Source organism: Ixodes scapularis, unplaced genomic scaffold (assembly GCF_016920785.2).
Source record: "Ixodes scapularis isolate PalLabHiFi unplaced genomic scaffold, ASM1692078v2 PGA_scaffold28__5_contigs__length_5199819, whole genome shotgun sequence".
Classification (NCBI taxonomy): Eukaryota; Metazoa; Arthropoda; class Arachnida; order Ixodida; family Ixodidae; genus Ixodes; species Ixodes scapularis.
In genome coordinates this window covers 4839964-4853920 of record NW_024609855.1, presented here as the reverse complement: position 1 = coordinate 4853920, position 13957 = coordinate 4839964, and the positions used below count along the sequence as shown (strand labels likewise).

General features: G+C 43.2%; 1 protein-coding gene across 1 annotated transcript; it reads right to left on the bottom strand.

Annotated features, from left to right (window-relative positions):
- Positions 1–10574: 10574 nt before the first annotated feature.
- Positions 10575–13341, bottom strand: LOC115318774 (zinc finger protein 79-like). The gene has a single exon (XM_042291193.1). The coding sequence runs from the start codon at positions 11656–11658 to the stop codon at positions 10891–10893; it is 768 nt and encodes a 255-aa protein (XP_042147127.1). The 5' UTR covers positions 11659–13341; the 3' UTR covers positions 10575–10890.
- Between the last annotated feature and the right edge of the window lie 616 nt (positions 13342–13957).

Here is a 13957-nt window from a genome sequence, read left to right as displayed (position 1 = left end):
TACTGTCTTACCACTTATTTCTGCTCGAACTTGACAGATGATTTGATCTGGGGATTTGAAATATTCTGCAGAGATGCATTTAAGATGTTTACATATTTTAACTGCGGAAAAAAACATACGTGAGTTCGTCGATTTTATTTTAATTTTGATATTCGCTTTGCATATCAACTTGTGGAGGCTTGTTTCTACCGTAATAAAACAAACACTGCGAAAATTTCTTCAGCGAAGCTAAACACAGAACAAGCTTTTCGGAAGTAGGCGTCACACGTTGCTATTTGGAAGTTGTGAAGGTCTGGCGCTGAAGATTCTTTGTTTGACCCGAACCAACACACTCTTGATTCAGTATATTATGAAATAGAGCCGAATGTATTAGGCAAGAATCCGCACACCTTTTATTATGGTCGGCTGTTGCTGTTGGGCGGCGAAGAAAATCTCACCGAAGAACGGGCGGCGGAGTTTCTTTTCGCCGACATCGACGCCTGTGACGCTAACCTTCTCTTTTGTTCGCCAGATTAAACGTTTAGGTTCTCCAGTTATTGACAGCCTCATCATTTGTCCATCTGTGACAACATCTTTATCCTTTTATCTTTTGGCTGTAAAGAAAAAACACTATTTACATGAAAAAACAGTTAGGGCGCAGGCGAGCTGGTGTAAGTTTACCATTTTTTTAGACCACCTGAGACTGGGTGGAAGAAACACGACGAACGTCTCAAACACAGCTAACCACTTTATTCAGTTTTCCCTCCTTTTATACATCCTGATCCAAAAATCGTCACCATAAAAAAACAGTCCAAACAAAGGCACCAAGGGGACACATCTTGACTTCGCAGCCACAACAATGCTAACAAAAAAAAAAAAAAAACTAACGAATTATTTTGAACTAACAAAAGCTACACACACATCAAAACGTCGGCCGAAGGTAACATTCCCTGACCTCGCAGCCACTCTTACAAAAGACAAAGAAAACGACCCACTATTTACATAAACGAGAAACGATCTGGCCAGAAACTATGATGTTCAATAAAACGGCGTTCGACGAAACGGCTTCGATGAAGTTGTGTTCAGTTAAATGGCCTTTAATTAAATAACTTTGATAGAACAGAGTTCAACAAAATATCGAGAGCTGCGAAGAAATAATATTTGACCGGTTTGTAAAGGTAAGCTTTTCTTCGCATCTATCAAAAGTCTGGTGACCTCTTCTCTGGATTTCTGTGAGGCTTTCTCCACCGGGGGGAGTACAGCGCAACACCGAGAAGCTTATGGGTGAAAAGTTCACCACAAAGCTGACAGATGCTGAGATAAATCCACACAAGAATTATACGATCAAGCTTTTAAATTTAGTATTTGCGGTTCTACTCTGGGCCCTGTGAGGAACACAAACGGAGATATATACAAAATTCGTATAGTGCAGACACCAATATGAATAAAGAAACAGAAGTCCATAGTTAAGCAGGATGGGAGCAATTAACAAAGTGATAGAGACGTATTTTTTTCTATGAAGACATTGCCTCAACGTTGAGTTCTATGAAGAGTAACGAAGTGACCTCGTCATTGCACCCGACGACCACAGAGAGCCCCCAAATTGTGTCAGGACCCATCAGCACCAGAAATCATAAGTTACTGCAAGAAATATACAGAAAAGAATGTTGCTACTATTCAAATACCGAATTGACGAAAACGAAGTTCGTAGGTGAGTTTCCACTGCATTCATCAGGAAGCCGGTGGGCTTTTCTCCGCGTCAGTTGGTTTTACGGTGAGATTTTGTTATATGAGCTTTTTTTCCCGATATTCTTGACTTAGGCATCCACCTGGACTTTTTTTTTATATCGGAAGCGCCAAACGATCGCACGTGCCTGAAAGACGATGCCGGTTTTCAGTCATCATATTTTCACAAAGCGAGGCATCTAAGTTTATGTTGCGCACTAGAAGGTCAACCGCACCTGGGACCGGACATTTCATCCAACGACGTTTCGCTGAATGCGTCATAAGTTTCCGCCAATAAAATTTGAAAATTTATACTTTCGCTGAAATTATTGAATCTTGCAAACTATGAAGCAGACTTGTACACGTTACTGAAAAATAGTAAGGAATTACATTTACAATTACTCAAGGCTAAATTGTAATTTATTGCAGTTACAATTACCCTCCTATAAAAGTAATTAAGTGACCGTTACCTCAAAAAGTTATTCATTACTACGTTACCACTGCGTTTACTTATTTGAGTGATTTGCGGTGGTGGCGTCTCGTCCGAGCGAACAAAACGAAACAACGACAAATGCGACGCTCGGTAAAATATGCTGGGGCCTTAGTGGCAATCCAGTTTTGCGAAGTGATTAATGGGAACGAGTAATTATGAAAATTATTGTTCGTATTTTTTTTAATTGCTTTGTCACATTTAAAGTGCGCTTTGATCAGCACCTATATAAGACGCAACGCTATCTAAACTTCTGGTAATTCATTTTCTGGCATTTCAGCGGTACAACATATCGTCCAGCTTCCGTGCAATTAAGAGATCGCACAACTATTTGGATATAAGGGTGATCGTTGAAATAAAACAAAATCCGGTGCTCTGGGGAAAAAAGCTGGAACTCTAATGGCTGCTGACAGTGGCGTACCAACTTGTTTTTGAGTGGGGGGGGCAAGCCAGACCCCCCTCCCCCCCCCTTCCCCCACCCTCCGGGTGGCACATTTTTACTAGTGATGGGCCGAACTTTTGCCGAACCGAAAATTCGGCGCCGAGGCGGAATTTTTTCTAAATATTCGGCAAAGATTCGGCAAAAATACACTGTTACCAGACTTAACGTTAATATTTAGTTGTTTTCTAACAAAAAAAAAGTTTTTTTTAATCTAAATACCACATGTAGTGCCTATTGACACAGTTATTACTAAATAAGGCTATATTCTAGAAGATAATTGTATCGGTGTCGCTTTTGGTATTTACTGGGAATTTAGTGTCTGCTTGCGGAAAGTGGCGTGACAAAGGTGGTTGGGTATACACGTTTGCAAGTCCGGCTTCAGGGCGCTGCCATCTTGCTTGGCTGGGGTGCGCTTGGTCGAGTCATAATCCGATTACGAAGCCTTGCTAAGGCGTCGTAATAGGATTACGGCCGCGCCCAAGAGTGCACCCCACTGAGGAAGATGGCGGCGCCCTGAGACCGGACTTGCAAACGTGTATACACGTTTGCAAGTCCGGTCTCAGGGCGCCGCCATCTTCCTCAGTGGGGTGCGCTCTCGGGAGCGGCCATAATCCGATTACGACGCCTTAGCAAGGCTTCGTAATCGGATTATGACTGGTTCAAGCGCACCCCAGACAGGCAAGATGGCAGCGCACTGAAGCCGGCCTTGCAAACGTGTATAGCCGGCGCAGTCACCAATCGCGCTACGAGAGTTTTGGTTTTGAGGCTTCATCAGCGCACGCCTGCAAGTATGTTTACATTGTTAAAATAAAAGCAATCACTGCGTTCTTACTCCCTCAGGTAGTCACCGTTTCGTGCGCGAAAACGAATGCAACGGTTGCTGAAACTTCATCAGAAGAGATAACAATATAAATATGCATGTTTTTCCATTTGAGTCATTTGACGTCAGCTTTGCATAAAAGTGTGCGTTCTGTATTCCTAGCGTCTCGTTTTCAACCTTTAAAATTCCGGTTCCTGGTGTTAGGACACACACGGACGTTTAGGAAGATGGGGAGAGTTAGGAATGTCGGATGTGCAACGTCGAGGGCATGATAGTTTTATGCACATACATGAAAATCGCGAAATAACGCGTACTGAAAAGCAATATTATTTTGTTTTGGCACAAACTACTTGTGAGCCGAAACCAGGATTGTTATTATTGTAATAATAATAATAATAATAATAATAATAATAATTATAATAATAATAATAATAATTTTCTTTGCGCGTAAAGGAAGGGGCCCATGTGGTGGTGTGCGGGGCTAGGCAGATAGGTGAAAACCCTTACGCAGAGCGCCTGCCAGCCCGCCACCACTTGTGAAAAACAAAACAGACATATATATGTACAGAATATACACACTACAGAAAGTAGCTAAAAAGGAAAGAAAAGAAGGGGGAAAATATGTATTACATTAAGACGAGGATGCCAGCTGCATCCCGTATAAATGTCCTGGCTCGCTCTTGTGACTCTGCCCGTTCGACAGCAGTGTGCTGTGCACACTGAGCGTAATTGCCAGTTGTGAGTCAATGTTTCAACTACCTCGTTGCATCGATGAAAAGGTCAAATTAAAATCACGTTTTCCAGATTGCACCGCATCATTTGTCACTTGCGCAGTAAACTGCGTAAATTACTGGTCGATCTTCTGTTCTTGAGGCAGACAACATTGAAGAGAACCACGCTCGCAAAGGCTCAGAAACGCACAGTTACCGTGTTGCCTACTCTGCACCTCGCCGTAACCGCTGGTTGTACTAAACTCTACGATGGTGACCGCACGACTGCACGTGCCGATCTTTGCTGATTTTGAAGTTCGCCAGATTCATTCCATCACTAATTTTTTGTGGCGCGGACGAGTGACCTCCTAGCAACGACGTTCACGACCGATTGGCTGCTCGGCAAAGCGAGGGAACTTAAATTTCGGATTCGGACGGCGCGTGTACACACGAAGCGCGTTAACCCACCACACCGCCTGCGTTCACAACGCTTCGCGGCGGCAGTATGCGGCTACTAATTACAAAACTTTAACCCATTTAGCCCCCCCCCCCCCCCCCCGTACATGCCGCATTGCGGCGTCCAGCCGGCAACCCAAGCCCCGCTGTCCCATACCATTTAGTTCAGCGAAGTTTCGTCGTCAGCATTCGTGTTTTTTAGTGCTAATCGCAAAAAAAAAAAAAAAAAATGTCGTAAATATCCCAGAATGCCTCGACAAAACAAAATGTTGGAGAGACCAAAAATAGAAGAAGTAAGCCCACACCGTGAATCGAACCCGGGTCAGCTATCTACGTATGAAGCACACATCGTACCACTAAGGTATACGCTACCGCTTTGGAAACGAGCGTTGCAACATATCTCCACATACCATCCAATCCGGTGTGAACGTCGTTGCTGGGGTGTGTATCGTCTGCGCGTTAACAATATACCACCGCGGGTCGGAGAGCGGTGCCCTTGGTATTCCTTGGGCGCGGCCGGCCAGTGTTTTCCCTGCCCAGTGGCGGCTGTTTCAGGGAGGGGGGTGGGGGGCAAAACACATGCTTTGCCCCCCCACTCTGAGAAGTGGGGGGGGGGGGGGGCAATCAGTTTCCGGTACAATCAGCAGCCCATGGCTGCTGATTGTACCGCGAACTGGTTAGTTTCGTTTCTTTTTTCGCACAAGGAGATCAGACACTCTTTCGAGTGAGTCGCGGGAGTGAAATCTAGGCTCTTTGGACGCAACGCCATTCCGACTTTTGGTAGATTATTTTGCAACATTATGACACAACTCCATGAAAGAAATGTATGGCATATGTCGTTTTTGTGTTGACGATATAAACAATCTACATGCTATTTGGAAATGGCATCGTACAAAAAATCTCGGAACACGGAAATAGCCGAAAAACAAAGCGGTTAAAACGTTTGTTTGTTTTTTTTTTCTTTTTTTTTATCTGGTGCGAATGAGCCAAAGGGCCCACTTTGCGATGGCTTTGGAAGCCCACATCGCCTCTCCGATATCCTCTTTTTAACTACCGAACAATAAACAGCCATTCTCGGAGCTCTCAGGAGGCGCCCTACCCGAAACAACCTTCCCGCTTCGGCCATCTTTCGTTATCAATTGGGTCGGTTCGTTCGTATTGTTCGTTAACAGTTGGTTAGGTTCAAGTGTCCAATGTCTGTCCTCCTTGCTTCACCTCACTTCTCCCTCTCCCGAAACAACGTTGGAGACACGGCACCGTAAGATAAAAGCTGTGTCAGGGAGAGCTCACCCGAACATTAATAGCTTCATCGATCTGATCAAACGGGATGAGGCCTTCACGAGACATAATTAAAAATAAAACAACGCAAATACGAGAACAAAGTAAAAGATAACCGACAGGATACAGCACTGTGTCCTGTCGGTTATCTTTTACTTTGCCCATCGTATTTGCGCCATTTTGTTTTTAATTATGTCTGCATATCAATTGTAGCCCAAACTTGTACGTTAATCAACCTTGACAAGGGTACCTTCGTAGCAGCTTGCAAATAGTGGTGCCGTGCGGGCCAGGGGACAGCAGCGAACTATCAAAATCGGAGTGCAGCCTTTCAGATGGTGCGATTGTCCTGCTCGACGTCCTCAACAAAGGCGATAGCATTTTGTAGTTTATGAACTTTCCTGTGAGCGCGAGGGTTTTGTGTTTGAACTCGTAAGAAAATGAAGTCGCAATCATATGCCCCGTCAACTTGTCTAATTTCTAACTCTTCAAAATATCCCGTTCACTATAAGGAAGTTTTAGAATAACGTGCGTAAGCGCTTTGGGAAACCTAAAAATAGCGTCGCGATTATAAAACCTAAGGCAGCGCTAATTTTTGTTTACTCAAAGTGCTTGAGCGCGACACTGTTTGCGAGAACAAGCGATTGTAGTTTTTCGCAGTTTGTCTGAAAGAATGAAATGACTGCCATCAATATTATTAGTGTCTTTGAAAGTGCTCATCTGGGCCACTAAGCTAAGCGGTATACAACTTGGTGCCTTCTAACACCATTTCGAAGTAACATTTAAACAATCGTCTACATCGTGTTCGCGGTAACATTGTCGCGTTTCGTAGTCCCACATTTTGGGGACCATCTTGACAGAAACATTTCAAGTGGTTCAAGTAGAAATATCTTTCGTTGGAGCTTGTCTGAAAGTGATGTATATCTTAAGAATACATTGACAATGAAAACTAGTTCACAACATAAATAAATAGCTCGCCGGCACCTTTGCTTTAATTGCGTTAACGAAATTTCGGCACCTATTTTTAAGGAGAAAATGTGAGCAAACCAGGGTTAGAACGATGGAGACTTTTCGCGGAGAGGGTGAGATGTGCGTGGCTTTATACTAATGTGTTTTAACGGGACGGGCGCAAACGTAAAGGCGTTTCGGGAACGGGGTGAAAAGGGACAGGTTCAAATGGGAAGGGTGATTCAGGAATTCTCCAGTATGAGCCTCAGCCGGTACACGAAAGCAGTCTTCCGGAGCTGGTCGGAGCGCTCGTCACGGTGACCCCTCTGTGTGTGCCGCCGAGTGGATTTTCTGCTAGTCGCCCCATTTTTGTGCAACTTCTGTCCTTGTGAAAATGGGCGTGTGGTGCAAGGTGCTATTCCTCCGATCCTATCAACACCAGGCATCAGACGGCATAAAGCAGGTCCGACCCCATCAAGCGCCCTAGGCAAACTCCTGCCGTAACGCCCCCGGCGCCCCGTTCCCTTCGCTTTTTTATACGCCCCTATCTACGACATCACGTAGTCAGTAAACATGTGAGTAGTGTTCCAAAACAAGTTTTCTTTTTTTTTCTGACAAGAACCGCCGTGTTTAAATAAATTAGTAAGCTACAAAAATTTTCAAATGGGTCGCAGCGGCGCAACCCTTTTGATGGCTTCCTGGGCGGCATCACGGGTCGCCTACCCCCGGTCCTGGTATAAAGTCGTGGATATCAAAAAAGTAAGATTTTCTTTTTTTTTTCTTTGGGGCTAATTTGAAGGAGGAACTATTTTCTGCGGTTGCGGTCGTCACGAACGTTTACAATTAGGGTCGATACGTCCTTATCAGTGTTCCAATTTCTTTTTTTTTTTTTTAGTAACTGTCGCTAAGCCCAGTTTGCACGCTTAATCCCGTTCGGAATGTGTCGTTAGCCTACTGTGGTCCTTATTGATTCGTGTTCCCTATACCGCTGCTTAACCTTATCATGAATAGATCTATCCTTCTTTTCACCCATAAGAGCGTCGCCTCTTTTACTATTAATTACACTAAACTCGGTCCTAAAATTTCTCCACCAGATAACCCTAGTTATATTGTCCTTGTAAGTAATTTTTTATCAATTTAGTCATGTACGGACCGCTTCGTGACCCACCTTTTATATCCCTGCTTTAAGTGCGCTTGAAACTGGGTTTTAAGTGCTTTCAGAACAAACTCATGAAAAAATCAGAGAAATCGGCTCGCAATCTCCACTCTGCGCGTGCCCAACAGAGTGCACTGGTTCGCCGACTTTCTAAAAGATTTAAGTGGGAGAGCCCTTTGCAGCATTCTCAAGAAGGGGTATACTGTAATTTAATGCATTATGCCCCATTTTCTTGGGAGTACCTTTAAATACTCCCAAGAGTGTATCCGTTCAGAGAGGGAGAAAATTTGTCGACACCTGGTGACTTCTTTGCTCAAATTAGTGTTTTATTCAATCAGCTTATCGCAAACCCCTTATGGTCGTGCAAAAAATTACTACATTTACTACAGCACAGTCAATAAAACCAGTTTTCAAAATAATGATCATGCAACAAATCTTACAAACTAATAACTTACAAAGATGTTAAACGGTTGTCTCAGTTCATATCCTTGGCCTTTCGCTCTCAAATGATATTGCAATTCCAATTGGCGTAAAAGTAACGTTCGTTCTCGTTTGAAAGTAACCGTAACGGTATATCGTTAACGGTCGTAGGACGGTGACGAATCTCAGTTGCCCGTAAAGTTTTGACGATCAAACGAGTGACGCTATTTTCTTACATGTTTTCTGTAACGGGCACACCGGTGCTTGGGTCCCACTGGTGCAGAAAGCCCAACACCCAATATCTTTGCACGGCCCCTTGAAGCTGACAGTGCGGCGGGAGCTACATATTTGCCGGACCAGACAACCAATTTTTTTTTATCTCCTGACCACGCACTCCGCGTGTATATGGCTGGGAGCACGGACATGCTCGTGCTCATAGGTTCTACGACAAAGTCACCTTACGCCTTTTGCACATGCCACCAAGGAAAATGTTTAGCGTTCAATATAATTGGGTAAGTAATTTTGAACGAATAAATTGCACATTATTGATTTGAAGGGCCAGGTTTCAAATAGAATCTTGCCGTTATGATCGAAAACTACTAAAAACACCCACGCTACAATGGTACGATTGAGGCACGCGCAGCATTTTACGGCGTTCCGAAGAAATGCTCAATTTGGACGCGTATCTTGGTTTCGCTTTCTTATCGGAGCACATCTCCGTGCCGGCAATCCCGCCCCCCGTGTCTAAGACGCGCAACGTGCGTGCGCCGCCACTCATTGTATGTAGAGTAGTCTATATATGAAAGCCTCCGGACTGTCACATAAGGTCTGCCTTTTTGACATCGGTGTCAGAGTGAAGACGCACCTTCACCAATATTATCTTTAAAACCATCTCTTTAAAACTAATATTTAACAATTTAAGTACTCGGAATTTGTTAAATATCCCATCATATTCAGCTCTTACAATCTTCCTTTCACACAGACCACTACGGCATCGGGCTTCTTTATTGTGCGATGCGTAGTTTTCGCAGTAGCGATTTTGCACATTTTTCCGGAAACACCCTGTATATGTCAAAACAAATATTTTATACGTTTGGGAACAGGACTCTCCCTCCTTGAATTCTGGCGCATCAGGTAATAGTGACAACCACTGTACAGTCAGTGCAGATTAACACATATTTAGATGGATTATACATACATAGTTTTTAGATACATGAATATACACAATGGAGTCAATTACGCCTTTAGTACAACAAATGTATATGATCCGTCTACTACAAGAGAAATTTCGAATATTTAAAAGCCTGACGAAATCAAGTGATACTATACTTCGTTTAAGCTTAGGTCCGAGCGTGGCCGATGTTATGAGCCGAAGGGCCAGTCAAACAGCGAAAAAGGCACAAAGCCATGGCGTGTTCTCTGCAGTTCATAGGACTATAGGAGTAGCCGGTATTCGCCATCTCTCTGTGCGTGCTTTTCCACCGGCTAGTCCTATCAAGCGCAGAGAGCACGCCATGGCGTTGCGCTTTTTGCGCTGTTTTATTGGTCCCCCGGCTCAAAACATCGTCCGCGCTCGTACCTAAGGTGCAACGGAGTATATATGAACACCAAATGTATACCACTGAAAATATGAATATCCTAAATGCTGAGGACCGTCTTCGTGAATGTGCAAAAAAAAGAATAAAGTCATGCAAAAGGAAAACATACATACGAGTATTTCATGTAGCAAGCACATTGAGTGATGACATCAGAATTCAGATAGTCAAACTGGTCAAAAAGAAAAGGACGAAGAATATTACGAAATGAGATAGGAAATTACACTTCATTTCTAAATATCCGAGTCATGTATATTCTGTTGCCGTCCTATGAGCAAAGCATTAGTTTCCAGCTTGGTGTGCTAAATTGTTTCGAATAATGTTCTATTTTTACATCTTAAAATTATGTTGACCCCTCCACATTACTCGGTTGTTCTTATACTTTCTTAACCTTTGCAATATTTAAGATTGCTGCTATTGAAAGACCTTCGTTATTTTATAAGTTCGTATATTTATGGTCATGAGTAGGCCGACTTGTAAGGAACATAAGTGACCCTACAGCCAACACAGACTCCAGGTGCATCACGCCATTAATGACTTTAAATGAATAAAAAAAGATAAGGCTTCAAATATTTTCTTTTTTTCGTGTACAAAAAAGACCTCTGGTCGCTTCAACTAAGGTAAATTCACATTTTTTATCTGCGTTTGCTCGATAAATAACAGGCTGAAACATTTTGAACCAGCGAAACACACACTGCTCGCAAGTAGAACCGCTGCAGGTCTATCGCCAAGCCAAATGAACACACGTCGGTGCTCGAGTATTTCGTTTAAATCCCCTCCGCAACTATGATGCACGTTGCTGTTTCGATCACTTGCGATGTATCTTCCGATGAGTGTGTACATTGCTATAAGCCGCAAACGCTCTACTGCAGGTCTAGCACTTGAACGGCTTCTCTCCTGTGTGAGTCGTCTCATGAACCGCCAAGCTGCATTTATGACTAAACGCCCTGCTACACGTGTTGCACTTGAACGGCTTCTCTCCAGTGTGAATTCTTTCGTGATCCGCCAAAGTGCGTTTCAGAGTAAACGCCTTGCTGCACGTGTTGCACTTGAACGGCTTCTCTCCGGTGTGAGTCCTCTGATGATTTACCAAGTTGGTTTTCTTAGTGAACGCCTTGCAGCACGTGTTGCACCTGTACGGCTTCTCTCCTGTATGAATTCTTTCGTGATCCGCCAAGCTCCATTTATGACTAAACGCCCCGCTGCACGTGTTACACTTGTACGGCTTCTCTCCAGTATGAGTTCTCTCATGATTCGTCAAGCTGGTTTTCTGAGTAAACGCCCTGCTGCACGTGTTGCACTTAAACGGCTTCTCTCCAGTGTGAATTCTAACATGAGCTGTGAAGCAATCCTTACGCGCAAATGTTTTCTCGCAGGCATCGCAACTGAAGGGCCTCTCGCCAGTGTGAGTCCTCTCGTGGATTGCGACATCCGCTGCGGAAGAGCTTGAGTGAGGACAGAAGCGGCACGGGTGCTTGTCCGGTCGTCGGTGCGTTTGCTGCTTGTGTGGGCCTGAATTGTTGGTCTGGGTAGAGGTGTCAATCCTGCGGCTGTCATGGTCAAAGGTATCCACTTTGTCGCCACAGCCTGCTCCTATCCAGTCTGTTGGGATGACACGACAGAACAAGAAAGGTCGGCGCATTTTTAATTGTTCTGAACATGGTCCAGTATACCTACATTATGCCGGTGCGGCCTACAGTGGCTATTCGTTCATTTGAGATCTTAAAAAGGTTAATTCGCAAAGCTTGTAAATGTCTACAGGCGATCGTTAAAGACTCGATTCTGGCAGCCCCACGGTGCGGCAGCTGTGGTGGCTTGCATGTTCTGCTAACCAAGCGCAGAAGGGAAGTCAAGCCGCCGCGGTCGCTGCTGCACAGTGTTGGCGGTAACGTGTTACAAGTAACGTCGTTACCGGTAACGCCTTTCTTTTTTCAGTAACATGGTAACGTAATTGTTACTTTTCCAACACAGTTACGGGTACCGTACTTGCGTTAGTTATTTCAAGTAATGGATAACGTAATTACGTTACTCGTTACATCTTCCAAAAACTTGAAAAACGATGTTAGCACAGAACGAGCGGGTTGGTAGGGATAATTAAACTTGAGGAAGAAAACGTGTTTGTCCCTCCCTTTTTGTTTTTTCCTCAAGTTTAATTGAAAAACGAACACCTGTATTTTTTGCCAGTTTCTATACTTCGTTTTACCTGAAGTCCAGACGCAGCTGACGCTACAAGCTGATGGAAATTATCAGAGAGAGGGAAAAGAGAACCATTATGGTGTTGTCCGTGTTTCTGTACTTGTTCAATCTTTGCTGAACCAACCATAAACATTCATGGCCCAGTGACTTGTGATTTTGACACTGCTTGATTTGTTCCATTAGCTCTAAGCGTCGGCTGCGTCTAGATTTAAGCTATAACGTAGTACATGATTGAAGTAATTAATTATTTCACTCATTCTACATATTTTCTAAATTTTCCTCTCTTTTTCCCACGCCGGAATTTCCACTTTAGAAAATCTCCAACGCCCGCGCCCGTCATCCCAGTGTCGAAAAACGCTGTCACCAAAATAAAACAAAAACGCTGTTACCGTCAATTTCTAAATAAAAAGTAACGCAAAAGTAACGTGCGCTACTTTCTGTCGGTAACGGTAACGCGTTCGTTCATTTGACAAGTAACGAATAACGCATCTTTCCTTTTTTACGGTAACGCCTATAACACTGCGGCTGCATAACACTGCCTGTATGGAACGCTGGGTGATAGCGTGTTGACATTCATAATGATCGTGACTGAGTATCAAGTAGCGCTGGAAGGGCCATTCACACACCCACAGATTATTATGTTACACAAAATAGCAATCAATTGGCTCGTAGAATAATCGTTGTGTAGCTTTGAAACTTGAAAAATCGCTAAGGTGAACAGCGATTATTTTACGAGCAATTTGAAACATCGAAAAACACTATTTCAAATCGGCATTGGTATGGACATTTGCCAGTCTAAAGCTAAACTTCGGCGACACAAATAATGCTGTGAGAAAAAATTCAATCATTTGAAACACCGAACCTTTATTGGGCTATTTCATTCATTAAAATCATTTATAATGTTTTGACAGCTACTCGATCAACCGAAATTAAAAAAAAGACAATTTTTTTTAAATAAATAAACTCAACACGGTACATTTTTTTTCGATATCAGTCATCAAATATGGTGTACCAATTGAAACTTCGAGTGCTCGGACTGAATGTTCTTCCAATAGAGCCCAGCTTGATTGTTTACTTTCACTTGAGTTGTCGTTCTCAGACTTTAGAATGTAACTCCTTTATCGCCCCCCCCCCCCCTTTCCTAAGAAAATAAACTTTGCATTGTGTTGTGGTGTACTTTTCTGCACATTGCAGGGCGCTAACCAAACCTTAAAGAACTTTCCACGTGGAAGAAACTTATGTACCCCACCAGACTCCTTAGAGTTTCCACCTTACACAAAATAGTATTCAATGGGGTCGTAAAATACTCGTTTTGTACCTTGGAAACTTAATACTTTGCGAAAGCACAGAGCGATTATTTTACGAGCAATCTGAAACAGCGAAAAACAATGTTTTAATTCGACATTCGAATGCACATTTGCCAGTCTAAAGCTAAAGCTAGGTGTTTAAAATAATCTTGTGAGAAAATCTTCAAGCAATTGAAACATCCAAACCTTTTTGGGTTATTTTATGTGTCAAACATAATTTATAGCATTTGTGAGAGCTACTCGATCAACCGGAACTAAAGATAAAATACAATTTTGTGATATAAATAAGCAACTCAGCATGGTACATTCCTCCGATATCAAAAAAGATGTATCAGTTGCAACTTCGAGTGCTCGGACTGAATGTTCCTTCAGTTGAACCCAGCTTGTTTGTTTACTTTCACTATAGTTGTAGTACTCGGACTTTGGAATGTAACCCCT

Excerpts from the sequence above, each read along its gene's own strand:
- LOC115318774 (XM_042291193.1), bottom strand. The coding sequence starts at position 11,658 with ATGCGCCGACCTTTCTTGTTCTGTCGTGTCATCCCAACAGACTGGATA.